Source organism: Python bivittatus, unplaced genomic scaffold (assembly GCF_059951505.1).
Source record: "Python bivittatus isolate LINGU-HERP-01145 unplaced genomic scaffold, Pbiv_v1 ctg000850_np1212, whole genome shotgun sequence".
Lineage (NCBI taxonomy): Eukaryota > Metazoa > Chordata > Lepidosauria > Squamata > Pythonidae > Python > Python bivittatus.
In genome coordinates this window covers 1,348,565-1,374,588 of record NW_028277112.1, presented here as the reverse complement: position 1 = coordinate 1,374,588, position 26,024 = coordinate 1,348,565, and the positions used below count along the sequence as shown (strand labels likewise).

At 37.6% G+C, this 26,024-nt stretch overlaps 1 protein-coding gene across 1 annotated transcript; it reads left to right on the top strand.

Moving 5' to 3' along the window:
- The first annotated feature begins 32 nt into the window (after positions 1-32).
- TRIM23 (tripartite motif containing 23) lies at positions 33-22,379 on the top strand. Its single transcript, XM_007441867.3, has 11 exons — positions 33-335; positions 1,146-1,308; positions 10,903-11,024; positions 12,812-13,090; positions 13,985-14,167; positions 14,930-15,145; positions 17,451-17,585; positions 18,706-18,835; positions 18,921-19,031; positions 20,777-20,901; positions 21,743-22,379. The coding sequence occupies exons 1-11, from the start codon at positions 243-245 to the stop codon at positions 21,920-21,922; spliced, it is 1,737 nt and encodes a 578-aa protein (XP_007441929.2). The 5' UTR covers positions 33-242; the 3' UTR covers positions 21,923-22,379.
- The last annotated feature ends 3,645 nt before the right edge of the window (positions 22,380-26,024 follow it).

Below are 26,024 nucleotides of genomic sequence, written 5' to 3'. Positions count from 1 at the left end.
TCCTTGACTTTTTATTATGGCGTTCCGTGGCATACTGAGAAGAAACAGGCATGCGCAGTGGTTAGAAATCTATAGGCCCAAGTTAAACGCCTTTTTTTTGCGTGTCTACAGTAGCTTTACCTCTGGCTCTCTTTAGTGACGTATGCGCGCATTCGTATCCCTCCTCCGTCTCCAGGGGGACCTCCGCTGTAGGTCCGGCGCGGGGGCAGCTTTCGCTCGGCCGTTCTCCTTCCTTGTCCAAGATGGCAGCGCTAAGTGTAAACAAAATCGGGTCTGGCGCTGGGATGGATGCCGGGAACAGGCACAGCCGAAGTCCGGCGGGGCCTGTTGTGAAGGTGAGGACAGTGGACCTGAGAGGGCGGGTCCTTGATTTTGGCTTCTTCAGGGGCTCATCGATGGAAAACCGAGAGGGTCCGTCCCTTACCCCGCTGGCGCTTCTCTCTTTTCACTAGCATCCCCCGACAGTCATTGGAACCTTCTCTGGGTAGATTTTCGCAGGCGGTGTTGGAGCAAAAGGGAGCAGTCCTGATGCCCTGTTCTGCGTCCCCCCTCCAATCTGATTTGTTCACATTCTTTCTCCCTTCCTAGTGAAATGGGTGCTTGTGAAAGTAAGAGAATCTCCCCCAAGATTTTTTATATTTTCTTCATAAACTGAGTAGGGGAGAATCGCCAGGGAGGGATCCTGTGCTTTCAGGACGACGTGCTGGATAAAAATTAAATGAGAGAAACCCTTTAGAAAGATGCAGTGGTGACAGTAACTCCAACAGCCCTTTTCACTTTGAATTATTCTTGGCATGTAGTTCTTAAAAGCATAAAAAATCGTGTGCCCTCCTAAGCCCCATGTAAAATTGCCTCTGAATAGACATATAGGTTCTCGGTGTAAGATTGTTGAGGAAACGCTTGAACCAGATCTGCTGGTAAGGGCACTTTATATGATATGCTTTAGGATGTGAGGTGTAAACTGTATTACCCAGATTGATTGGTGTATAGAATCAGTGTTGTAGTCTGAGATTGAATCATGTAATCTAAGCTAAGAGGAAATTGGAGATGTGTCCATTTTCCACTCTTAGTTGCATCTTTTGGTTTTAAACCACATAGATATCCTTAATCATTCATAAACGAGCATGCTCTTCTGTCAATTATAGGTTTTGGAATGTGGAGTCTGTGAAGATGTATTTTCATTACAAGGAGACAAAGTTCCCAGACTTCTTTTATGTGGCCATACTGTCTGTCATGACTGTCTTACTCGACTTCCTCTCCATGGCAGAGCAGTTCGATGTCCTTTTGATCGACAAGTTACTGAGTTGGGTAAGATACTTTTAAAACTTGATACATGGCTAAGATTTTGCTATTTAATAAGTGGAAGAGCAAGTTGTATTCATGCTTTATTCAGATTATATATTGGAAGTAAGGTCAAGTGCATGGACATACTCTGGAAACAATGGGATTGTTTGTGATTTGGGGGCTGGAGGAGAAGTCTGAATGCAAATGTGGTATTTTGCACCTGAAGTCCATTGAATAGAAATCCATCAAATCAAGGGCTCCTTATAATCTATACAATAGTATGGGGATAGGTACATTTATGATATTGCCAATGATTGCAAGGAAGTTTAGATTTTACACTTTAAAAATCAAAGCTGTATGGCTCACTAAAAAGAAAGATTATGCTACAAACGCTATAAAAATATCGCACTTTTTAACAAAGGACATTATTAAATCTGGATGATATTAAACTTGTTAGAACGTGCTCTCATATGAAATAAATTGAAATTGGATTGCAAGAACATTTTCTATTAGGAAATCTTAGTGATATACTACAAAAAATCAAGATCGTAATTATTAGTAAAGAATTCTCTCTGGTCAGTAATTAAATAATAAGCAAATATCTCAAAATTGGTTTATTCATAAGTATTTCAGCATTTTATTTTCCAAATGTATTTGTATTCTGAAATGAAATGAAAAACTTTATTATGGTCAAAACCAGTATATAATAAAACTTAATAATGTAAAGTAGGTTACATATATACGGAAAGGTACAAATTATAAAATTAACTAGACATATCAATCAATCAGCTGTACATTTTACACATGATGTAACAGAATTTAGCTACACTTAATGTACACTAACGTAAGGGGCATCTATATCTGACAGTAAAAATTGTAAATAAAAGAGGTCAGAGTTACTAGGAAATTTGCTTAAATGTGAAGTTATCAACTCTGAACGTGTGCTAGCATAAAATGAGTGATATAATAAAATGTTTTAGAGTTTCAATAGCCCCTTTGCTGCATGGGCAAAACCATAGCTCAAATGGGATGCCCTTGTAGCTCCTTTCTAAGACCACTGTAGAAAGAATATTGAATTGAGCTAGGGAGAATGCCCTCCTATATTTAGGGATTGTGATTTAATTCAGGTATCTAGCAGGTCTAAGGAGGATAAAAGAACTAGTCAGGAGTATATCCTTAAGAAGAAATGCCGGATCTAATTTGATATCAGGGTCCTTAATCCTTTTGCTCAAAACCGTATTGCATGCTTGTATATAAGTGTGCCAAGTTGGGTTAATGAAAATCCAAGGAGCCCCAATTTTTTGCCTATTGCTTTGGATCAGAACGAAAATTTCAGTAAGAATCCAAGATGCTAGGCTTTCAAAAACCTACACAAAGTATATTTTGGTCCAGTATGTAAAGATATGTGAGCACTGGTCTCAATATTACTGAGGCTTGTGTCGTGGAAAAGAGTTGCATGTGAAACAAAGAGGGGGCTTGGAATATGTTCCTAAGAAAGCTGTCTGAACTCTTTCTAAAGAAACAAAGCAACTATGTGGGCCTAATTGGGCACTACATAACAGCTGTGCTCTAACTTTAGCTGAGTATATTGGGACGCAGCAGGGATAAATCGCCTTTAGTATAGAAAAATGCAGCTCTCTGAGCATTCTCTATGCATTCTGCCTGAAGTAGTGGCATGAAAAACTATACCTTGATATTTAAATGATGTAATCTGCTCAGTTGGATGATAATTTACTGTCCAAATATGTCTTTTAGGACATTTTATTAAGACTACCATCTTGATCTTATGGTAGCTGATTTCCAGAGATTTGGAAGTAGTCAGCCAATGCATGCAATGCCCTTCTTAGGCTAATAGGAGTCTAGAAAGTAAAACTGCCTCATCTGCATATAACAGGACTGAAATACGCTTCTCTACTAGGTCATTCATCGCAGCGGTTAGTGCATTAATATAGTAATTAAACAACAGCAGGACAAAAATATAGCCTTAGCTGTAACTGTATAATAATTGTATTATTAACAGAGATCTTGTTGGTATAGTGTCCTTGGGAGGTACATCTGATTTTTACTGCAGAGGTTATAGATTAGCAGCCTTCTCTCTAGAGAGGAGTTTTGGAATTTGTGCCACAGATTAGGCCTGGAAATTAGATTGAAAGCTGCTTTAAAGTCTATAAAGACTATAGAAAGTGAAGCTGCTTGTGGTTCGGAAGTGTACTTTTCTGCCAGATGTTGTAGAATTAGAGCATGATCAAGGATGGGTTGGCCTCTTCTAAGTCCAATTTGTTCCTCAGCCAATATGTTCCCTGAATCCAACCATTCCAGGAATTTAACAGCAAAGTGTTTAGCATATATCTTGCTGAGGAGGCTGATAGGACAGTAATTGAAAGATTCCAATTGCCTTTTCTATAAATGGCATTTTCTATGCCAACCTTGCTGACTGCCAGTCAACAAGATAGCAAGCAGGATATCTGTCACAGTTCAATGATAAACAAAGCACAGGCAGAGCTTTTACAGGAAAGGGGTTCTTTTTACCAGCAGCTTAAGACAGCAGCTATTAACATAGTCACAGGTACAGGAATCCAGTAAACAAGCAATGAATCCAATGGAAAAGACAGGAGATCCAGTGAGGTAGAATCCAGAGTTCTAAGTATGGTGCAGCAATATATACACAGCAGAACTGAGGCTTGAAAAGTTGCTCTTGGCATCTGCTCTCAGAGAGTGAGGCCAATAAATCAGCCATGCTGAGTCTCCACCAATACCTAGCTGCAGGGTTTACTCCTCAGCATTGGTTCTTCTGTAGGCTTGGCTTTTTTTTTTTTTTGACAAATCTCTCAGATATACAGAGTTCTGCTCTCTATTGTTGAATCTTTGTCACATGCCTCTGTTTAGGACTGGGTGGCTGAACTTCTGGGTCTGAGAGGCTGTCAGTGTGTGCAGGTAAGTGGAGTTATTGGCTCTGCCACTACTAGAATAGTGATTTTGTAATTTTGTTGCTTATGGGGTTATCTTAGTTAGGTATTTTGTGCTGAATTTCATAATGCAAAATAACTGGCAACAAGGACAAATTATAATTTGATTTTAGCAAGTTAGTGTTATGAATATTCTTGTAAGATGGAATCGCTACAAATAATATGAAATATCAATAGAAGAGAATATATGTAGCTCAAAGTTGAACTGTGGAGTCCTTGGTGTTCTCTGAGCTTGGTTGTTTCCTTGCAGACATTTCGTTACCTGACTAGGTAACATCTTCAGTCCTAGAAGGGAGTGAAGTTTGCTGTCTGTAGCTTGCCCTGGCAGTGTTGGTGGGGTTGTTGTTTTCTTCTTGTTAGTTCCTTGATTAGGCTATTGTTTACTGCTTGATTGTTTGTCTGGTGTTAACCCTGGTGTTAATCCCAGCTTACCTGGGTGTGACTGCTGGCGAGGAGGGTTTTGGTATTTTTGTTTCTTTTTTAGCTTTTTATTGTCTCTTTTGAATGGTATGTAAATGTTATTTATCTCTATGTGCCTGTTGATGGCTGACTTGTTTGAATACCAAGTGAATTACCTCAAGTTTTTGGATTTAGCTTGGTCTAAGATGCTGCCAGTTTCCCAGTTGAAACTATGGTTGAGTCTGTTCATGAGCGCATCCATGAACACCAACTAGCAGTCAGAAGACACAATGAAAACTCCTTAATCTCACAACACATGGACAGACTCAACCATAATTTCCCGTGCTGTTGGGACTTTCCAGGATGTGGTGGCTTTGTGCTTCACTGTTGGGGCTTCCCAGGCACTGTAGTTTTACGCTGGGCTGCTGGGCCAGGCTGGGACAGCTGAGGCTTCCAGGGGTGGCTGCAGCTTCACACTGTGGCTCAGGGGCTTCTTGCAGCATGCCAAGAAGCCCCTGAGCTGCAGCATGGCAAGCAGCTCCAGAGCCACGCAGTTCTGAGGCTGCTTGCCGCCCAGCAAGGCAGGGTGCAAGGTGGACAAAAAGGCAGAGATGGGGGGGAATAGTTGGGGAGAGTTGAAGAGGAGGCAGTCCCTTATCTTGCCAAGGCTCTGGGCTGAAGGAAGCAAGCCAGGAATGGCTTGGATTGGGATGGATCCTCGCCTAATGACCTGCACGTCTTGGGGTTAAGACCATAACCAGAACTGCCCGGGATTGTCTTTGCTAAGCGATGCAGTCACATGATGTCATGCTTTACGGTCGCTTAACAATGGAAATTCCAGTCCCAATTGTGGTCGTAAGTCGAAGACTACCTGTAATCATTAAAAAAATAAAATATTTTGGAGGGTCATAATTATTATGTGATTTAGTCCGATTTGAAGTGGCAGTGTAAAATCCTGGTAAAATCGAGGCTATCATAAAATGGGAAGAAATTCCTAAAGCAACAAGAAATGGTGTGATTATTGACTACACTGTATTTATCAAACAGAAGGTATTTATATAACGGAAGGTGGAAAATAATTGGGTATATATTGATGAAGATTCTCAATCATCCAGGTGGAATTATCTGGAGGTTGAGTCATGGCAACTGGACTTATTTCTTTTGGTTTGATACGTTTCGCGGCTTGTCCAAGCAGCTTTTTCAGTCTAGAAAGTTGGTTCGTTTCTCACTAACATGATGGGCTCATTGAAGGGACAATAGGAGATGTGATTAGTAGAGTCTCTGGGATGTGGATGTCCTGCTCCTAATCCCTCACTCATCCCCAAGTGGGTCGTTAAGTGCTGCCTCCCTGGTGAACTTGTGAAGTGGTCTTAATCTTCCTGGGGACTGATGAAAGAGCAGCATGAAAAATGGGAGACAAGTTGTGTTTGAGGCCTCCACCTCTATTGAAGGAAGGATTTTCCACTTTGGCATAAATGTATTCCTTCACTCCTCTCTCAAACCACCTATCTTCTTTGTCCAAAATGCGAATATTATTGTCCTCAAATGAGTGTCCTTTTTCCTTTAGATGAAGGTAAACTGCTGATTCTGGTCCTGTGTTGTTGCTCCTCCTGTGCTGGGCAATCCTCTTGTGTAAAGGCTGTTTGGTTTCTCCAATGTAGAGCTCTGAACACTCCTCATTGCACTGGATTGTATATACTACATTGCTCTTCTTATGTTTTGGTGTTTGATCTTTAGGGTGTACAAGCCTCTGTCTCACTGTGTTAGTGGGTTTGAAATACACAGGTATGGGGTGTTTTCCAAATATCCGTTTTATTTTCTCTGACACACTGGCCGTGTATGGAATGACAAGATTCTTCTGTTGACTCTGGGTCTTAGCTCTGTCTGCCGTTTTTTTGTTGGATCTAGAAGTGGATTTAATAAAGACCCAATTTGGATACCCACAGGCCTTCAGAGCTGTCCTCAGATGTCTGTTTTCTTTCTTTTTGGCATCTATGGAGGTGGGGATGATTTCTGCCCTGTGGTGTAATGTCCTGATGACTCCTAGTTTGTGCTGCAGTGGATGGTGGGAATCAAACTGCAGGTATTGGTCTGTGTGTGGGGGGGTTTCCTGTAAATCCCTATTTCTAGCTTGCCACAGGTCCCAGTTAGAACCTCACAGTCTAGAAATGCCAGCCTGTTGTCGTTGGTGTCTTTCCTGGTGAACTTGATGTTTGAGTCTATGGTGCTTATATGGTCTATGAAGGCCTGTACCTCCTGGACTCTGATTTTAGTCAGGTGTCATCCACATACCTGAACCAGTGGGTTGGTGCTATTCCCTGGAAAGAGCTGAGAGCTTTCTTCTCCACTTCTTCCATGTATAGGTTGGCAACAATGGGTGACACTGGGGAACCCATGGCACAGCCGTGTTTCTCTCTGTAGAAGTCACCTCTGTAAGTGAGGTAAGTAGTGCTGAGGCACAGGTCCAGGAGGCAGCAGATCTAGTCCGGGTTGAGGAGACCCTCTGTGTGAAACATTTACTCATATTAGTTTCTTGAAACAGGCTCAAGCTGCACTTGTCTGATTGATACCTTGATAGTAACTCTTCCTTCTGTCCTTCAGGGAGTCTTGGAGATCATCTGGTCCAACTCCTTGCCCAGTGCAGTAATCTGTTACCACTACACAATAAATTCACATAAACTTGATCAAAATGGATATTGTTTTAAAATATTTTGCTGGACTCTACCCATAAAAAATATTACCATTTGAAAAGATGGAAAACCCAGCTATTTGTGAAGCATTTACTCTGGCTCCAAAATATTTTTTATGTTAAGCAGAACTTGAAGCCTTCTGATGGTTTTTTTTTTTTTGGTTTTTAGCCTATATCTATATAGTTTTTATTAAGAATTTTGATTATAATAGTAAAATCCAAAACAAACACCACTTAAAGAAAGAAAAGAGAATAGAAAGAAGTAAAAGTGCAAGAAAAAAGAAAAGAGTAAGAATATAATAAGGAAAGAAAAAAGAAATATATAAAGAAATTACTTGCAACCTTCATCACAAGTATAAACAAATTTAGTGACTCTTCACCCCCTCTAAAGTTAGAAACATTTATCTCTTCATCCCATATCCTATCTCTTACAGTATCTAGAAACAAATCCATAAAACATCATCTTTTCAATCCTGGTGTCAGCAGAAAGTCTGTAAAGGGTTGCCAGATGTAACAACATATCTTGTTTTAACCTTGATCAAATAAACCAAATTTATATTCCTTCCTTTACTCCTAACAGTCTTAATCTTTAGTTCATTCAAATATTGATGTAGGATTTGATTTCTCTTAATTACTTCTTTGTCCCATCGCACAGAGTTTTTCAAGACTTTAACAATACTGTTTTGTAAATACAGTAGGAAAAAATTATCCAGGTCACTCACTTGGTCTGTCATTTATATTTCCTTTTTAAATTTTAAAGCCTCAGCCAGTTTCTTTTGTAGATCCAGTGAAATATCCTTTTCTAAGTTATTCTCTTGGCCTGTCAATATCATCTCTATCTTGTCAGATAAAATTTGTTCTACATCTGACATTTCCTCAATAACATCTTTTGGACATAGTCTATCCATAGAAGCAGACATCATTACTGACATTGTTGATATTGTGGCTACTTTTTTCTGATTCCATTCTTCAAAAATCTCCTTCAATATTTTTATTGTTAGAATGTTTTGCAATATTTTACAGGTTTGTAAATCTTTCCTCTACCTAAAAACTTTAGTCCCCTCTAGTGTACAGTTTTTGAAATCATGAAATTGCTTATCTTTGTTTTGTCTTGCAAAAGCCAAAACAGAATCTATTTCCCATGAGAAGCTATTTGTTCTTTATAATTAATTCCAAAATCTTATTGTAAAAGTTTCAATATTCCAATTTTATCTGGACTCGTATATAACTTTTAAGATCAAAATCTTATTTAGCTTTTTGCTGTTTATTTCAGATTATTTAAACTCTTAAGCTTATGATTAAAATTTTGTTTCATTGAGGATTGAAGGCGGACTCACCCGGCATTTTCAAACTTGTCGATCCGAAGATCTCTAACAGCTTAGAAGTAATTAATGAGCAATTTCTGAAAGTGATCAGAAAGTGAGGTTTGTGAACATAGTGTCCTTTAAAAGTGTCTGCTGCACTTGTGAGCAAGATGGCTAATCTTGTCGTCTTCTGGTGCTGAAACCTGAAGAAAACGGCTGTCCTGCCTGTCTCGTGAGGAGCAGCTGTCCTCTCTTCTCCTTATCTGTCTACTCACTGGTTCCTTGGTCTTTCCTGTGGTCATCAGCTCTGCTTTTGCAGAGCCGTCTTCCATTCCCAATACCTCTCCAAGAAGTCCTTGTTTTTCAGTCCATTAGACCATTAAATTTAGTTGAACCAATATACAGTGAAACCTCAATTTAGCAGACCTTGATGCAATGGACTTTGGATGCAACAACAAATTCCTATTGTATTTACATTATTTGCATCATAGCATTGTCATTATTTGCATCATAACATTGTCACAAATGACATCTTCTCTAAGTTAACAGACAATTATGAATTAGAGACCTCCCCTGTTGGTCTATTAAACCAATATTTCATTATAATTAAATTTAAAAGAAGGCTAAAAATAAAATTTAAAAAATGAATCAAACGAATCCTAAAAATTCTAACTTCGATGTATATGCAAAGATTTGCATAAAAAGCCATAACTAAAATATGAAAATCTGCCAAATTTAATCAAAATGGGCTGGGCCCTAAACGTAGAATGATCTTCCTGCAAATATAAGATTACACAGAAAAAACATGCTTATTTTCATTATTGTACTCTCCATTAATGTAAAACATTTTTCTCATTTTTAAAAATAAATATTCTGGGAAAATATAGTATTGGTACTGCTTCATGAAGTATGGCAACATAAATCTGGGGTCTTTTTATTTTCTGTGTTTCTCATGCTGGATCAGTCTTCATTATATATTTGGATCCCACTTGTGAGATATAAGTCCTCTAGACTTATAAGTGGCACATATGAGCATCTCCCTTGTCACTCAGAAAGCTCAATTCTCTGCCTAATTTTATTTATGTCTATATTTAAAAATATATTTTAGTTTCAAAAGCAGTTTGTCATTCCACACTGGAGGGATGGAGAAGGAGGATGCCATTTCAAAAGCAGCCTTTACTAACAGAGAGGACATACTCCAGATCCCCTCCATCAAACAGGGCCATCTTGTTGGACCCAGAGTCGTTCCTTCTCTATAGCAGCGCCTGCTGTATGGAACAGCATGTCTCCAACAGACCTGGAGGGCCGCAACCTTTTTTGTCTTTTACAAGGCTTTGAAGACATGGCTGTTTCCCCAGGCATTTGCACTAGGAGGTTACGCAAGTTTTCCTGATGGTATGGTTTTTGTGATTTGGAGTGTATTATTTTAACCTTGGGCATCATGGATTACATGCTGTAGTTTTAATGCTGGTATGCAGCCCAGAGTCACTGTTGTCAGATGGTTGGCTATATAAATCATTTAAATAAGTAAATAGCTAGTTGGATTATTTTTTAGCATTTAAAATGTCATGTAAGGGTTTTAGTTAAATTCATGTATTCAACAATACTGTCATATATGTTTGTTATTCTTGCTTCCTCTGTAGTTAAAATTGTGAGTACTAATTTTTCACAAGAGTGATTGTTTTTTTTATACGTGATCCAAGTACTTTGAAATTCAAATGTCAAGCTTGCTGACTTTGTTTTTTAATTGTAATGTAACAGTGGCAGCTGGTGCAAGAAAATATTTCTAGTTTTATTACAGTAGGCTTAATCAGTATAAAGTTGCTTTGTATATCTAAAATGTTATCTATTAGTATTTAAGAAACGGAGTAATATTTTCAATTCTGTAGAATAATTACTTTTATTGATAGATTAATTTGATAATTAGGGTAGAATGAAAGAAATAATTCTATAAATCACTGTTTTCCCGGGCATGGGGATCAGGAGGTTAACTGAGCTCATGAGATTGATTTGCATTTATTGATGATTTGTGTTGTCCTCAGTTGCCATTATGTGTTTTTATATTATTATTCATTTGTATTGAGTTTTTAACCCAATGCCAGCCAGCTAGAGTCACTATTGTGAAATGGTGACCATATAAATTGATTAAATAAAAATACAGAACTATAATAATCAGGAGATAATCATTATGGATGAATGTTCTGATTTCCTTTGCTTCAGTGACAACATGTGGTGATTTCTATCTTTTTTTCCAAACTAGGTGATTCTGGTGTGTGGGGATTGAAAAAAAACTTTGCTTTGTTGGAACTCCTGGAGCGATTGCAGAATGGATTGGGGGGTCAGTGTGGAACAACTGAAGAAACCATTGGCCTATCTGGAGAGGTAATAGTAATTCATTTTATTTATTTATTTTATTGCTGTATTCAGAGAAGCGTAAGCAACTGGTATCCTTCAGATATCTTGATTTATTTGATTGATTGTTTCATTGATTGATTGATTATGCACAATCAAGTCAATGTCAGTCCTAGTGAGCACATAGATAGACTTTCTCCAGGATGATCTCTCCCCAACTTGGGCCTTCAGGTTTTCCAGTAGTGCACCCATCATCACTCTAATTGAGCCTATCCACATGGCTGTTGGTCATCCTCTTTTTCCTTTCATTTTCCCCCGTGTTATGGACTTCTCAAGGGAGATGGGTCTTTGCATAATGTGACCAAAATATTATTCTTGCTTGCTGGTTCTTTTACTGTGGAGAGTCAATCCTAAAAGGCAGAAGGTATCTACTTTGTGATACACCTTACAATTCCCATGCCAATTCAAGTGGTTAGGATTTGTGGAAAATATAGTCGAAAGCATCTGGAGAGTACTAGGTATTTGTCACCTGGGTTGTTTTGATTCAGAAATGGCTGTTTGATATTGCTAACCATGTATAGGTAGTTGGTGACATACGACCGCAATTGGGACCAGAATTTCCGTCACTAAGCCATGTGGTCATAAAGCACGACTGCATTGCTTAGCAATGGCAATCCCTGCAATCCCGGTTGCTGCCATTAACCAAATCCCACAGTTGTTAGAACTGGATTATTGCAATGTATTTTGGTTGGGTTGCCTTCATTCTACCTCAGAAACTCCAGTTGATGCAAAATGTGGCTGCCAGAAAATGTGACTGTGTTGCACCCATTTTGTGTCAGCCAGTTTGGTTTCTAATTTCATTTCCAGGATGATTTGAAAATGCTGTTACCATCTTTAAATAGAAGTGTGGAACCTGTGGCTCTCTACATGTTGCTCAGTTATACAGTGGTACCTCAGTTCACGAACTTAATTCGTTCCGCGACTCTGGTCGCGAACCAAATTGGTCGCTAACTGAATCAAATTTTCCCATAAGGTTCAATGTAAATACGATTAATCCATTCTGAACCATATCTATTTTTTTTTAAACCACAAAAATATGAAACAAAGTACAGTACAGTACGAAGAGAGAGAACACTAACCTTGCTTGAGGCAACTTCTGGCATGGAGGACAGGAAGGCGGGTGGGGAGGCAGTTATTGTTTGGAGGGAGAGTCCCCCTCCCTACAGGAAGCCACAACCACGTGTCAGAGCAGGGAAAAGGGCCGCGGGTCGTGTTCGTCACCCGATGCGGAGTTTGCGAACAGAAGCAAAATTTTGCAAATGGTGCTGGTCGCGAACCGAATTGTTCGTGAAGAGAGACATTCGTGAACCGAGGTACCACTGTAACTCTAGCAGCCCTAGCCAGCACCGTCAATGGTGAGAAATTCTGAGAGTTGTAGTTCAGCAACGTTTGAATTATCATAAGTTCTTCACCTCTGTTTTAAAGGGGCAAATGGTCTTGGAGCCAAATTTTCTAAAGAAGGCAATCCTGTGCATGTTTTTCTTAAATTATTGCCAGGGACTCTATTCATGTATGGTAGTTAGAACAGCTAGATTGGTGAGAACAAAGGACAAGATTTTTTTAGTAATAGCCTCTCAGCTACTTTCTCTCTGCTATTCTACATCTAATAGGTCTGGTACGGACCTTTAAGAAAGTTTTTGGAAACAATTTGACCTGGCCTGCCTTAGCTGTATTTGTATGGGTTCATCTCTAAAACCCAAGATATAAACATACCGATTTTTTTAAAAAAAATAAGGCGTTCTTTTCTTTACTTTTAGTGCATCATCCGATGTGATGAAGATGACACTCATCTTGCTTCTGTGTACTGCACTGTTTGTGCTACTCATCTGTGTACAGACTGTTCCCATCTTACACATTCTACAAAGACACTAGCAAAACACAGACGTGTGCCCCTTGCTGATAAGCCACACGAAAAGACGATGTGCTCTCAGCACCAAGTGCATGCCATTGAATTTGTGTGCTTGGAAGAAGGTTGTCAAGCCAGCCCTCTTATGTGTTGTGTTTGCAAAGAATACGGAAAACACCAAGGTCATAAAGTAGGTTTCATTCTTGATTTCCATCTGTGTTAATACATGACTGACTGAATGGGGAACATGTACATGCATTCCAATAACATCACTTTAAAGCTGCTTTTCTGCAGTAATACGATAGGATGATTACACATGAAGGTTTGTAATTGGAAATGCTGTCCGTATACAGTGTTTTTCTTTTCACTTTCTGTAATATTTCAGAGGTAACTAATATGTATAAACTTTATGTCCTTTGTTCAAGCTCCTATCAAAATCAGTAAACTTTTAGAAAAGTAACTTTTAAAGTTCCTCTTTAAATTTACTGTCTCCCTTTTTATTCTTTCCAATCCAATGGAATATTGGAAACAAATTATGAAAAGGGACTTGGGATTCTTTCTGTCTTTCCACAAGATAACTGTCCCAAAACTAAATAGAATGAGACTAAATTTGGTGTGGGAGGAGAAGACAACCAAAGACTGGGTTGGGAACTACAGAGAATATTACAGAAGGCATTCTTCCAATGCAGCCATTCAGGAAAGCCAGTTGGGTAGCAGCTTGAAATGTCTCTGACAGTTCTATTCCTGGCCCCCCTGCCTCTTCATCCTTTGACCTAGAGTGGAGCATATGCAGCTCACCCTGTGTTTCCCAATGTGCACATATACCCCAAAATATAGTTACCACACAAGGGGAGAGCAGAAACACACAGGTACAGAACATCATTAAACAGAAAAAATACAGATGCCTTTAATGGCCACTGCTGTTAAAGAAGTTGGAAAGTATGCTTTCCCATATCTATCATATTATGTGTTCATAGTAGAACATCCAACATTCTGTTTCCAGTTTTATAATGAGTGACAAGTGGGGTGTAGATTGGAAGAACTTCAGGAAAGGATGTTCATATTTTTTGTGTTTTTCCCTTAGCACAGTATTTTGGAACCAGAAGCAAATCAGATCCGTGCTTCCATTTTAGACATGGCTCACTGTATAAGAACTTTCACAGAAGAAATCTCAGAATATTCTCGGAAACTAGATGGTATAGTTCAACAAATAGAAGGAGGAGAACAAATCTTTGAAGATGGCATAGGAATGACCCATACAGAACATGTGAGCAATTTTGTAGTTTCTTCAACTTATGTATAATCTTTATTATAAAATCATTTTTCTCATCTTAGATTTCTTTTGGAAGTACTGATATGTCACATACTACAGTATTTACATGATTTATGAACTTTTTTGGGCCTTTCCCAGTAAATAAATTAATACCAGCTATGGCAGACTCCCACAAAGGTGATAAACTTCTTACAGAACTGTTATTTATAGGACAAAAAAAAAGATGTTAAGAGCATTCAGGAGATGGGAATATAATTGATTATGGAGAGTTTGGAGAGATGATAATGAAAAACATGATGCAGAGAACTGCTTTAAAACTAGGGCAAAGGCACACTCAGTAGGATTTTCATTCATTTCTTTAAGCAAACATTTAAAAACAGCTTTTTTGCAGAATGAATGGCAGAATAATGAATTCTTTGATTTTTTTTATTTCACTCTATGCGTATATGGATCTAATATTACAGCGTTTCCAACATAGGAGATACAATACCAATTGTGAAATCTGAAAATCAAATGCATTTTGACCTTTTGTAATGTTGAAAACCTGCTGCCCTTATTCTTTCATTTTTTAATCCAAATAATGCAGGATGGTCACATGTTAGAAATGAATACTATCCGTATCAAGTGATGACTTACATGATTGAGCCTATACCAGAGAGGTGTTTCATGGAGAAATGCTGTTAAAGACCAAATCTGTTTTAGTATATTTATAATATCTCTGTGGCCTCTCTGTTTGATTTCATAACCCCACTTCAGGTCCCAGGTACTGCAGAGAACGCTCGGTCATGTGTCAGAGCCTATTTTTCTGATCTTCATGAGACTCTCTGCCGCCAAGAAGAAATGGCACTTAGTGTGGTGGATGCACATGTGCGAGAAAAATTGATCTGGCTTAGGCAACAACAGGAAGATATGACTATCCTGTTATCACAGGTTTCAACAGCTTGCCTTCACTGTGAAAAGACTTTACAGCAGGTAGGGGATCAATATTATAGCCAGAATCAATATTGGGGCAGACATGGATGTGTATGTCTTGAAATGCCAACTCTCAAATACCAATATTGTACAATTTGTAATTAATAAATATTGGACAAATTTGCTTTTATTATGTAAATTGTATGTATAGCTCAGCTTTTCTGAAATACTGATTTTATAAATGGCAGTGGGAGACAGGATCCTCCAGGCATAAAGCATGAGAAAAAGGGAGCCAAAAATGTCATCAGCAATGGGTCGAAGACAAATTCAAATTAAAACTTGAGTTTCATTCATGATTTGTTTTTTATTACAATCTTTGAAACCTGCACTTCTGAAAAGAAATATCTGAGGAAACATATTAGGCCTGGCTTCAAGGTATAAGCATCAACATCTGCAGTAAATTACAGTGATGTTGAATGCAAGTACATAAGCTGTGGTATTTGTGTCATGACATCATTACCTACATTTTGTCATTTGCCTCTTTGTAGACTCCCATGGGTAAAAATCTTTATGGGGGATATTAAATCATTAAATTATTAAAACATTTCATTATTAAAACAAAATTTAAATCCCATTGTGTCCAAAATGTATAAAATAAGTAAAAGAGCAATGGCTAAAATTGATTGGCTTTGTTTTCTGTTTAACCTTAGTTAAATTATATTTTGAGTATTCATGAGCAATCTCCCTGTATTCTTTCAACTGAATAAAGCATAACTTTTTTCTTGTTTCTAGTATACTGCTGCTCTGATCTTTAAGAGACAAAAGTTTTTGTGAACAATATATAGTCTTTGTATTTTTTTAATATTAAAGTATTTATGAAACAGTTGCATTTATTTCTGTTGCAACAGGATTTTAATCTAAACCAGTGACATATAGATTTTTTTACTTTGTTACAGTAATCTAATCCATCAGAAAATGTACAAATATATTCAACAGCATTAAATAATTAAATATAATCTCAAAATTAATAAGCATAGATATGAGTCATATAATTTTGGTGGTAAATGGAAAGAAGGTAGAAAGAACTATATATAAGCAATACAATTTCAAAAACATAGTGTTGCTTGAAAGTCTTTTTGATAAAGGGGAAGGAAGAAACGTCTAATTCAGATGCTGACAAAGAATGCATATCAGCAATCTGTTGCTGCAAATCAGACATAGATTTCTCCTTCTAAGTTCCATTTTAAATTAAGCCATATAGTTAAATGGTTTGAGGAGAGGGTGTATGTTAGAGGTGGGCAATGTTTCAACAATTGAGAGCTCACCTTCCAAAGGCCATCTGCTCACCTGTTGATAGTAACTCACATCTCATTTCCTCAACAGTAGATTATTGCAATGCTCTTTACAAGGAATGCCTTAAAAACTATTCAGAAACTGCAGTTGATGCAAAATGCAGCAGCCTGCACAGATAGATGAGAGCCACTGCAGCTATTTAATACTTGAGTTGTGACTGCTGGATGGGCCTCTGATAGGTTTATAGGTACAATTCAAAGTGGCTTTTAAAGTACTACATGGTTTGGCTCCCAGATATCTTCAGGACCATGTCCCTGAATAGACCTGACCTGTTTTGTATACTCATCCTGGGTCTGAGATGCATAGAGATCCCAGCATATGGGCAGTAAGAGGAGTATGGGCCCAGAAGCAATGATTTTCTGTGGAGGTATCTTGTGTCATAGCCTCCCACCAGAGATTTGATCAGCATTTAACTTGGAATTCTTATGTAAGGCTGTGAAGTAGGTTAATTGTGGCTGCTTAATTGTGGCTGCTTAATTGTGGCTGTTACTAAGTTTGGCACCAGGATTGCATTTTCATTGCTATCTCTGTTTGTTGTTTTTACTAATTAATATCTTAAATTGCAGTTTTGTTGTATATATCATTTTAATTGTACTGTAAATCACCAGAATTATTCTTCTCCCTCCTCCTCCTCCTCCTCCTCCTTTATCATCATCTCCTCACCAGAATGAGCAAGAATGATTTTTTCCACTCATTTTAAGTAGGGTTGGGGTAGGAATGGGAATCAAAGGCCTCTTGAAGGCAAACTACTCCTTTTTCTACCCATAATACTTTTTACTTCCTCCAAAAATGGCCAAAACTCTGCAACTGAAATTCAACCATTCAGTTGTCAAATGTTGGCAAAATGCTTTGGGAGCCTGGTGGTCAAAAGTGGGGCACTGCGCAAGGCAAAGCATTCTGTGGACTGTTAGTTCACCCACCTTGATGTAATTTCTCATTCTGTTACATGTTGAGAAGGATAACAGTGAGATGATTCTGTGCTTATTACACTAAATTTAACTTCCCTTTTTAGGATGACTGTAGAGTTGTTTTGGCCAAACAAGAAATTACAAGGCTTTTAGAAACATTGCAGAAACAACAACAACAATTTACAGAACTTGCAGACCATATTCAACTCGATGCTAGCATTCCAGTTACTTTTACAAAGGTATAGTTCTTTTAATCTCTAGGTTAAAGATTCAGAATATGAGTTTGGTTGTTTATTCTTCTCTCCCCAACAATTTGTGTAACTTTAAAACAGTTTGCTATATGATACAAGAACCTGTTTGGATAAGATGAAAACTATGCTTAAAAGGTTATTTCAGTTCATGATCTGTAGCTGAAAGTGGAACCTGGAACGTTGAGATCCATTCATTCCTTCTGTTTATGTTCTATCCCAGATGGAACAAAGAGCATACTGACTGTCACCCTCCATGAGCTAAGTAGTTCTCAAGCTGTATTTGGTTGAACCGTTATCTGCTAACGAAAGACTGTACAGCTTTTCATTTGTGTAGGCCTGACAGTGGGTACATTCATTAACTTATAGGCATTAACCTACCTGTTTAACCTATTATCAGAAAAGCAAAAAATTGCATTTTTTTATTTCTAATGTTGTAATTTCTCAAATATGGAATCTTCAAAATTAATCACTTTTTAAGATGTCATTCACATCTTACAAGCTCAGGACGGACAGCTTGTTTTGGTGGAAGGCTTCAGTAGTAGCTGGGGAATTCTTCAGGAGACCACCAAGGGGAAAGGTTATATAGTCAGGGTCATACACATACATGCCCAGTTTCTTCTCCCTTGCTATAGATACTTGCAAAACTCCACACTCAGATGGGTATTGAGAGTGTTGTACTCTATCCCCTATTTAACAAATGCTTATATGCATAGGTATATGCACACATACATGTGTACATATTCACCTCACCACCACCACAGTTGTGTACATGTATTTCAGCCTCCTTTCCCTTCTCTAGCAAGGATGATTAGTGCAGTTATTTTAAAAATTGCTCACATCTACAACAATCTAGACACCACAGCTTAGTGTAGTTCCAGAAGTGGAGATTTCTAAAATACTGGTTAGTGTTGCTTAATAAATATCAATTTGTTGACCCCTGAGGATGTTGAGAAGATATTTAAACAACATGCATGCTCAACCCTTGTTCTTCCTGGCTTGCTACAACAAAAGGGAGAAGACATTCCATTGACATGTAAATGACTGTGCATTAAGGTGCCTTTGAATGTTAGCTTCTAAAATGGACATGCATCTTTTTTCTCTACTGCAGGACAACAGAGTACACATTGGACCAAAAATGGAGATTAGAGTGGTGACCCTTGGATTAGATGGAGCAGGCAAGACTACTATTTTATTTAAACTAAAACAAGATGAGTTCATGCAACCTATTCCAACAATTGGTAAGTAATGGAGATTTTAAAAATGGTGAATTTCTTGGATATGTTTTTTTAGGAATGTGTGATTAAACGTCTTTTACTCCCTTAGGTTTTAATGTTGAGACAGTAGAATACAAAAACCTGAAATTCACTATTTGGGATGTAGGTGGCAAACACAAACTGAGGCCTTTATGGAAACATTATTACCTCAATACACAAGGTAAGAATGCTATGCTTTATGACTTAATTACTTTAAATGTAATTGTATCTATCATTATCAAAGGTTTGGTAGTAGTTGATCTAATATGAAAGTAACTCCTGTGGAAATTCATTGTATTTCAAAGTAGAAATATTTAAGATGTAGGTAATGGTTTTATTTGCTTGATTATAATTTCTGAGGGATTTGCAAAAATCTCTAAATTATAATGAGATTGTTGTTTATTTAATTAATTTTTTTAAAAAACATTTGTATCCCACATATCCTTCACAGAGATCTATGCAACTTACAGCAAATAACAGTAAAAGCATTTCTCTGAAACACAGAAACATAAAAGATAATACAGCAGCAGAAAAAATATTAAAAGTTTCCAAAACAGCAAGGAGGATGATATGCTAAAGGTCCTCCTCAGAAGGAAGAGTTTTCACTTACTTGTGAGGGAGGAAGTGAGACAGACCTTCATTGGAATGGAGTTTGAGAGCCTACGTGCAGTCACTGAAAGACTTTTCTCTAGACCCTAACCATGCAGGACATACAAGAAGGGCCTCCAGAGATGATCTCAGTAGACAGGTAGATTCTTGAAGAAGAAGGTAGTCCTTCAATATCTTGATCTCATACCACTGAAGGCTTTGAAAGTCATTGTCAATACTTTGAATTGTACTGAGAATTAAATTGGAAGCTCATACCACTATTTCATATGTTCTTTATATGGAGTTCCTGTGATCAAATGGGCTGCAATATTCTGAACCAATTATAGTGTCCCAGTACTTTTCATAAACAGACCTATGTAGAGCATAATGCAAAAATCCAAATAAGTTGTATGTAATATATGTGTCACCATGATGAGAATCCAGTTAGCCATATTACAATTTCAGTTACAGGTAGTCCTCGCTTAACTACAATAATTGGGACCAGAATTTCCATCGCTAAGTGATGCGGTCATAAAGCACATCACATGACCACTCTGCTTAGCAATGGCAGTTCCCACAGTCCACGGTTACCGTAATTAAGCAAGAGCCATGCAGATCATTAAGCATGGACCTCACGTGATTGCAACTTCCAACTTCCTGCTGGCTTCCCAATTGACTTTGTTTGTGGGAAGTTGGTAGGGAAGGACACAAATTGTGATCACATGACCATGGGGGCACTGCAATGGCTGGAACTTCGAGGAACAGTTATAAGTACCACTTGTACAGTGCTGTCACAAATTTGGTCACTGAATGAGTGGTTGTTAAATGAGGACTACCTGTAGCACTTGAGACATTGGGTTTGATCCAGGGTTACTTCTCCATGAATTAAGGTTTCTGTTCATGGCTAAACTGGATCCAGCAGAGCCCCCTCTTCCTACCACTGCCACATACACAGTGGAATAGGGCAGTATAGATATTTTCACTGACACCCTCATCCTCTTCCAGCTCCTAGTGCCATCTTATTTGGAGCAGATGGCCAGTTGGTTAAAACTACTTTCGTGCATTCCGTTTGCTGGTTCTTCTACTAACAGAGTTTACTTCTGCATAACCCTGAAGCCTGTTTCTAAAACTGTCTGGTGCCACATGCTGGGTTGTTTTTTTCTGGTGTGATTTAGGAGTCTGCTTCAAGCAGATGCCAGTTTAGAAATTTGTACTGAGCCTTAGCTTTCAAACTGAATTTAAAATTTAATTCTCCTCCTGCCCTCTAAAAATAAAAATATAGTAGGGTGAAACAAATTCATAACAAATGTAACTGCATAATTATTCTTTTTTCTGTAGCCGTGGTGTTTGTCATTGATAGCAGCCACAGAGACAGAGTCAGCGAGGCACACAGTGAACTTGCCAAGCTATTAACGGAGAAGGAACTGCGTGATGCTTTGTTACTGATCTTTGCCAACAAGCAGGTATTATAGCCCATTCTTATTTTTTCCTCTGCTTCATTTCCATTTTCTCACTTTGCCAGTATGAAATAAGAGAAAATACAGCATAATTGAAAAGCTGTTGTAATTTAAATGGCAATCCTTAAGAGCACATCAATTTATTATTTTATTAAAAATAATCTTTTTGCAGAATTATTTTATTTGCAGCTTTCATTGAAAGCTGGGTCCTCACTTCCATTCCTTCTCTACCTGAGTAGCTAAACAGAATGCTATCTGTGAGGAGCGTGACTTTCTGTTTTCCTTCTTCTTTTCCTCTCTTTCTCTTCTTCAGTCCATCAGAAGGTGGATTGTGAGCAAAATAACTCTTGGGTAGGGCAGAACAAAAAGGAACCTCTCTCCTCTGTTCCATTCACTGAATACCAGATCAATCCTCCAAAGAGCTGGTCCTTGTGTTACTTATTACATTACCATTAAACCATGATAAAGGCTGGTATGAACCTAGTGTCAGCCAGTAATTAGTAGAGCTAGAAATAAATTTTGCTTTCTGACACCAGTTTTTTGGCCTACCCCTTTGCAGTCATCTGTGTCCAGTTTCTTGTGCTGAGTTTATTTCTTCCAATTATTTCTGCAAATAGTTGGGACATTAGGCAGAATCCGTAGTTGAAAGATGAGTGGAAGGACCCCCTTAGGAAGGATCTTGATATACACCAGAGTTTGAATGCAGTTACAAGAACAGTTCAAATTATTAGTAGGGTTGCTTTCCCTCTTCCAAGATTGAAGACAGGCAGGACTAAACATTTCTGGCTATATACAAGTTGTAGCAGTGTTTTTATAATAAAAGTTGTGGTCTGTCTTTTCTTTACAGGATGTGCCAGGGGCACTTTCAGTAGAAGAAATCACAGAATTGCTGAATCTCCACAAACTTTGCTGTGGTCGCAGCTGGTACATTCAAGGTTGTGATGCCCGAAGTGGCATGGGACTTTATGAAGGACTGGATTGGCTTTCAAGGCATCTGGTGGCTGCAGGTGTCCTGGATGTGGCTTAAGAGAGCCAGTAAGCATGAAGACCAGTTATTTATTTATGTCACTTGAGATGGTCAGATATGAACTTCATCTAAGCCTGTTACTCCTTAAAATACTTTCGTTGGAATGCTAGACCGAAGCACAGTGTAGGTATAATTTGTGTAGATTACAGTAACCAAATAGAGTGATATAGTGTATTTGTGGGAAAGGTGCCTTAATTTCTTTTAAAGAAATTTGAACTGAGGATCTTCAGCTTCCCTATTAAACAATCCTTCTCTCAGGACTTAGCATCTATTTAATTTCACTTCTTTCAGTGATGGCCTTGCTGCATTCATTTGTTTCTCAGATTTGGATGCGTATATAACCATTATTTCACATTACCAACATAGTTTACTATATATTAAAGTGAAGCAGGAACTGAACTGCACAAATGCTTGGTTCTGGTTAGTAGCTCTTGCTGCTTAAAAAACAAAAACAAAACTCAAGCTCATATCTATAACACCGTACCAATCACAGTTTTTCACTTGTGCTATAACCTATTGCTTTTATTTATTTACTTTATTTTTTTTATTTATTCAATTTGGATGCCGCTTTTGGGAGAACTCTTCTCTGATTTTAGATAATTATACATTTTTGCACATACCATTTAGGTAAAATTTCCTATAACCCATAGGATTTTTTATCTGTATTTTGGAAAAGTTGTGCTAGTCAGAGGCTTATTTATTATTGTTATTATTTTGCAAATGTGGCTTACAGAGTATATATATTGATGCTGCTTCTAAAAATTGCATTAATAAGACACACATGTTCATGTTAATTGTCATGTACATTTAGAAATTTCTAATGTACAAATATCCCATCCATTCAAAGTTGATATTTAACAAAGTATTAAGAATAGTATCTGACAGAAGGTTTATGATCTGTTTGTCAGGTGAAATTTCTTTACAAATATATTGTGTGCTTTGATTGCACATGATCTGTTGACTTTATAACTTTTTGAAATCAATGCAGGATAGTTAATTTTTCATGCGCACATTGCTTGTTACTGGTGTGCTTTTGATAGATTATGAGCAGTCTTGAAAATGCAGGAAAAAGAAAAAGTCAGGAGAAAATAAGAGAAGTGAAATAGGAGCTCCACTAATGTAGTTGAATGTAGTTGGGATGAGAACTTTAAAAATTAATAGTGCAGGTTGTAGCAAAGACTGATGATTAAGCAAACTATTTGTTCAACTCCAGGAAGGGCAGGAAAGTTTTGCCCAGAAAACAGAATTGCATTCTAATAAAAATGGAAAAAGAGGAAACTGAAGATGGTCTCTGAATAATAAAACCAGAGAGTAGTATTCCTCAACTTAATGATTTCCAAAAATGTTGAAGTTATACATTTTGGATGTGAATTGTGGGAAATGTGTCAACACATACAAATATCATCAGCTTGGATGAAGAGTGTCCATCCAAGCCAGGCTGTTTCATTTGCCTTCTCCATTTTATATAGACTTCTGCCATGTGTCCTTCATGCTTCTTTCTCTCTCAACATTATCTTTCACCAAAATTCTCTGTAGGAGTTGGGTTTCCTTGAGTTGCTGGATTTCTTTTACATCTTTGGCAGGTTGCTTTCTCTTAAATTCCTTGTCATGAAAAGCAAGCCCCCATCCATAGATTGTCTGTCTTCCACTTTTTCTTTTTTCAGTTGGGATGTTCTTAGAGTAAAAAAACAGCACTCCCTTACAGAAAACCTACCAGGAGAACATATGGCAGATGTTATTTTAAATTATGCAACAAATGTTTCAGAATTTATAATTATTTATCTGCTTAAATTGGTAACTGGAAAACAGACTTTCTTTAAAAGCCTAAATATGTCCTTGCTGAAATCTTAGCACCGTTTCTTTAGTTGAGATTGCATTTCAGTCCTTTGTCATTTCCCTCTGTCATCTCAATCCTGATCAGAATTTGAGGTTTGTATTAAGCCTTGCAGTTCCTTCTCATCTGATGATACATGACTATGTCCCTCTTCCCTTCAGGATTAGGTATAGCTTCTCTTTAATATTTAATTATTCAAAATCTTATTTATGGGGAAATCTTGGAAGTTGAAGATTCTCACTTTAGTTTCCACATATATAGGACACTGAAGCCCACTATCTCCCTAGTGCCACATAGACTGCACTTTTATTTCTACTTTAGTTTGAACTTAGATTTGCTTTCAGATTACAAGTTTCTCTTTTTTTACTGTGATTCTATATAGATATTTCGGCATTTTCCCCTTGCTATTAGTTGGCGTATTGGTAGGGAAAGTTCTATGAATTGGTAATTTTGATGTTTAATATTTAATTCTTTGAGTATCTTATATTGCGTGACACATATTCTGAAGGTCATGCTTTACCCGGGTTAATAATTACACGTTAATACTTGAATTCATCAATTTTAACATGCACTGACTTTTAAGGTAGAGCTAGTTTGATAGAGTAACTAGATCTTGAGATCTAGACTGTAAATTTGGATAATTTTCTGAGAAATCTACCAGGAGTGCAAATTTGTTACTGTAATGCCTGCTAATTTTCTTGTTGAAGAGGCTGTTTAGTTTATACATACAAAGGGTAAAAGTCCAGATTCAGAATTCTGATTCAGTGCTGTATCAGCTGTGTTTTAAGGCTGCAATGGGTAAAGTAAATAGATGTTATTACTGATGCTATCCTAAGAAGCAGAACTTCCTTGATAGAATGTTTCTTACCAATGAAGTTATTCTTCACTGAAACTCTGAAGACCATTTCTTAAAGCACAAATTAGATAGAAGATATGTAAACTTGCTCCAAGCCTCGGTAACAGCCGATTAAAAAGACCTGTTTATGCCATTGAGAAGGGAGCTGCTGAGAACAAGGGGTGCAGAAGATACATTGAATATTGGAAGTATGTGGTGGAGTGGGGAGAACAATTAGTAGTGCTGATGGTTTGCCAGAGTAAGAACCTTACAGAAGATGAAACTAAGAGAGTTCCTTCTTTGGTCTGCTCATGGAGTATATAAGAGTCAGAATCTGCCATGCCTGCAGCTCATTCAGATTGCAGAAGGAGGCATTGTATTGGTTTATATTGTGATTGGCTTGAGACTTTGCTACTTGCTTCAGTAATGCATGGGCTGCAGTGAAGGATCAGCCAAGAATTTGGATGCCCCATGACAAGATCCTTGTTGAATGGCATTCCAAATTCTGTAGACTGTAACCAATGGAAGTTGTAGCCATTTACAACCCAGTCCTAGCTATTTGCTGTTAATTGCGTTCTCCTACTTCCCAATTTACACTACTGTGTTGGTACAAAGTGTGTCTGTATCTTCAAAATATTATTGAAGTGATTAAGCATGTTCTGTTATGCAGCACAAGCTTATGCTTGTGTGTTGTGCTGTTCAGTGGAGCTTAATCCTAGGTAACCTTCAGGATCATCGTTTTATCAACTTAGTGAAATATCAGTTTATCTTTAAAATATAATCATTTATTTTTATCTGAAACACGGTCAGCGAAAGACCTTTTAAGCTGTAGCCAAGTTTTTTTCATATTGTGTTGGAATAGCAAGTAATGCTGCATATAATCATCTTAAAAGTAAAAAAAAAAAAAATTCTGCCGATTTGAGATAAAATATTTGCCATTATATGGTTCCCTCCCTTTGGGGTTTATGTTTGGATGAAGGGCATGTTTTGGCATTCTGTAGCATTCTTGCATTAATGTAAACCTTTAATATATTAAAATGATTGGCTACAGATACCCAAATACTGAAAAAGTAGAGGTTATTTGTCACACACATCTCTTACCTGCCTCAACTCCCGTTCAAAATACACTGCAAGTTTAGATGTTTTTAGGGGCTAAATCCTAGGTAAAAAGCGTATGTCTGTGTGAAGTAATTTGGAAGGTTTTTATTGTATTTTAGTGAAGCCAGACTTCTGCTACTGTATTGCTTTCTTTTATTTCATTTTAATGCTATTATGCAGCAGTTCAAAAGGCTGAATGTAAATTGTTGTATCATCAGTGGCTTTAAATGCTATCGCTTTACTATTTGGGCTCTTTGCTTCATGTAAAACTCAGAAGGTGTTGAATTTAGGAGAATGTGCAGAAATAATTGTTGGTTAATATTGACAAAAGTTGA

What these genes read in the sequence shown, in the direction of transcription:
- TRIM23 (XM_007441867.3), top strand. Translation starts at nt 243, where the DNA reads ATGGCAGCGCTAAGTGTAAACAAAATCGGGTCTGGCGCTGGGATGGAT. An exon ending in CGGCGGGGCCTGTTGTGAAG is followed by an intron (nt 336 to 1,145) that starts GTGAGGACAGTG and finishes TGTCAATTATAG; the next exon opens with GTTTTGGAATGTGGAGTCTG. An exon ending in TCGACAAGTTACTGAGTTGG is followed by an intron (nt 1,309 to 10,902) that starts GTAAGATACTTT and finishes TTTCCAAACTAG; the next exon opens with GTGATTCTGGTGTGTGGGGA.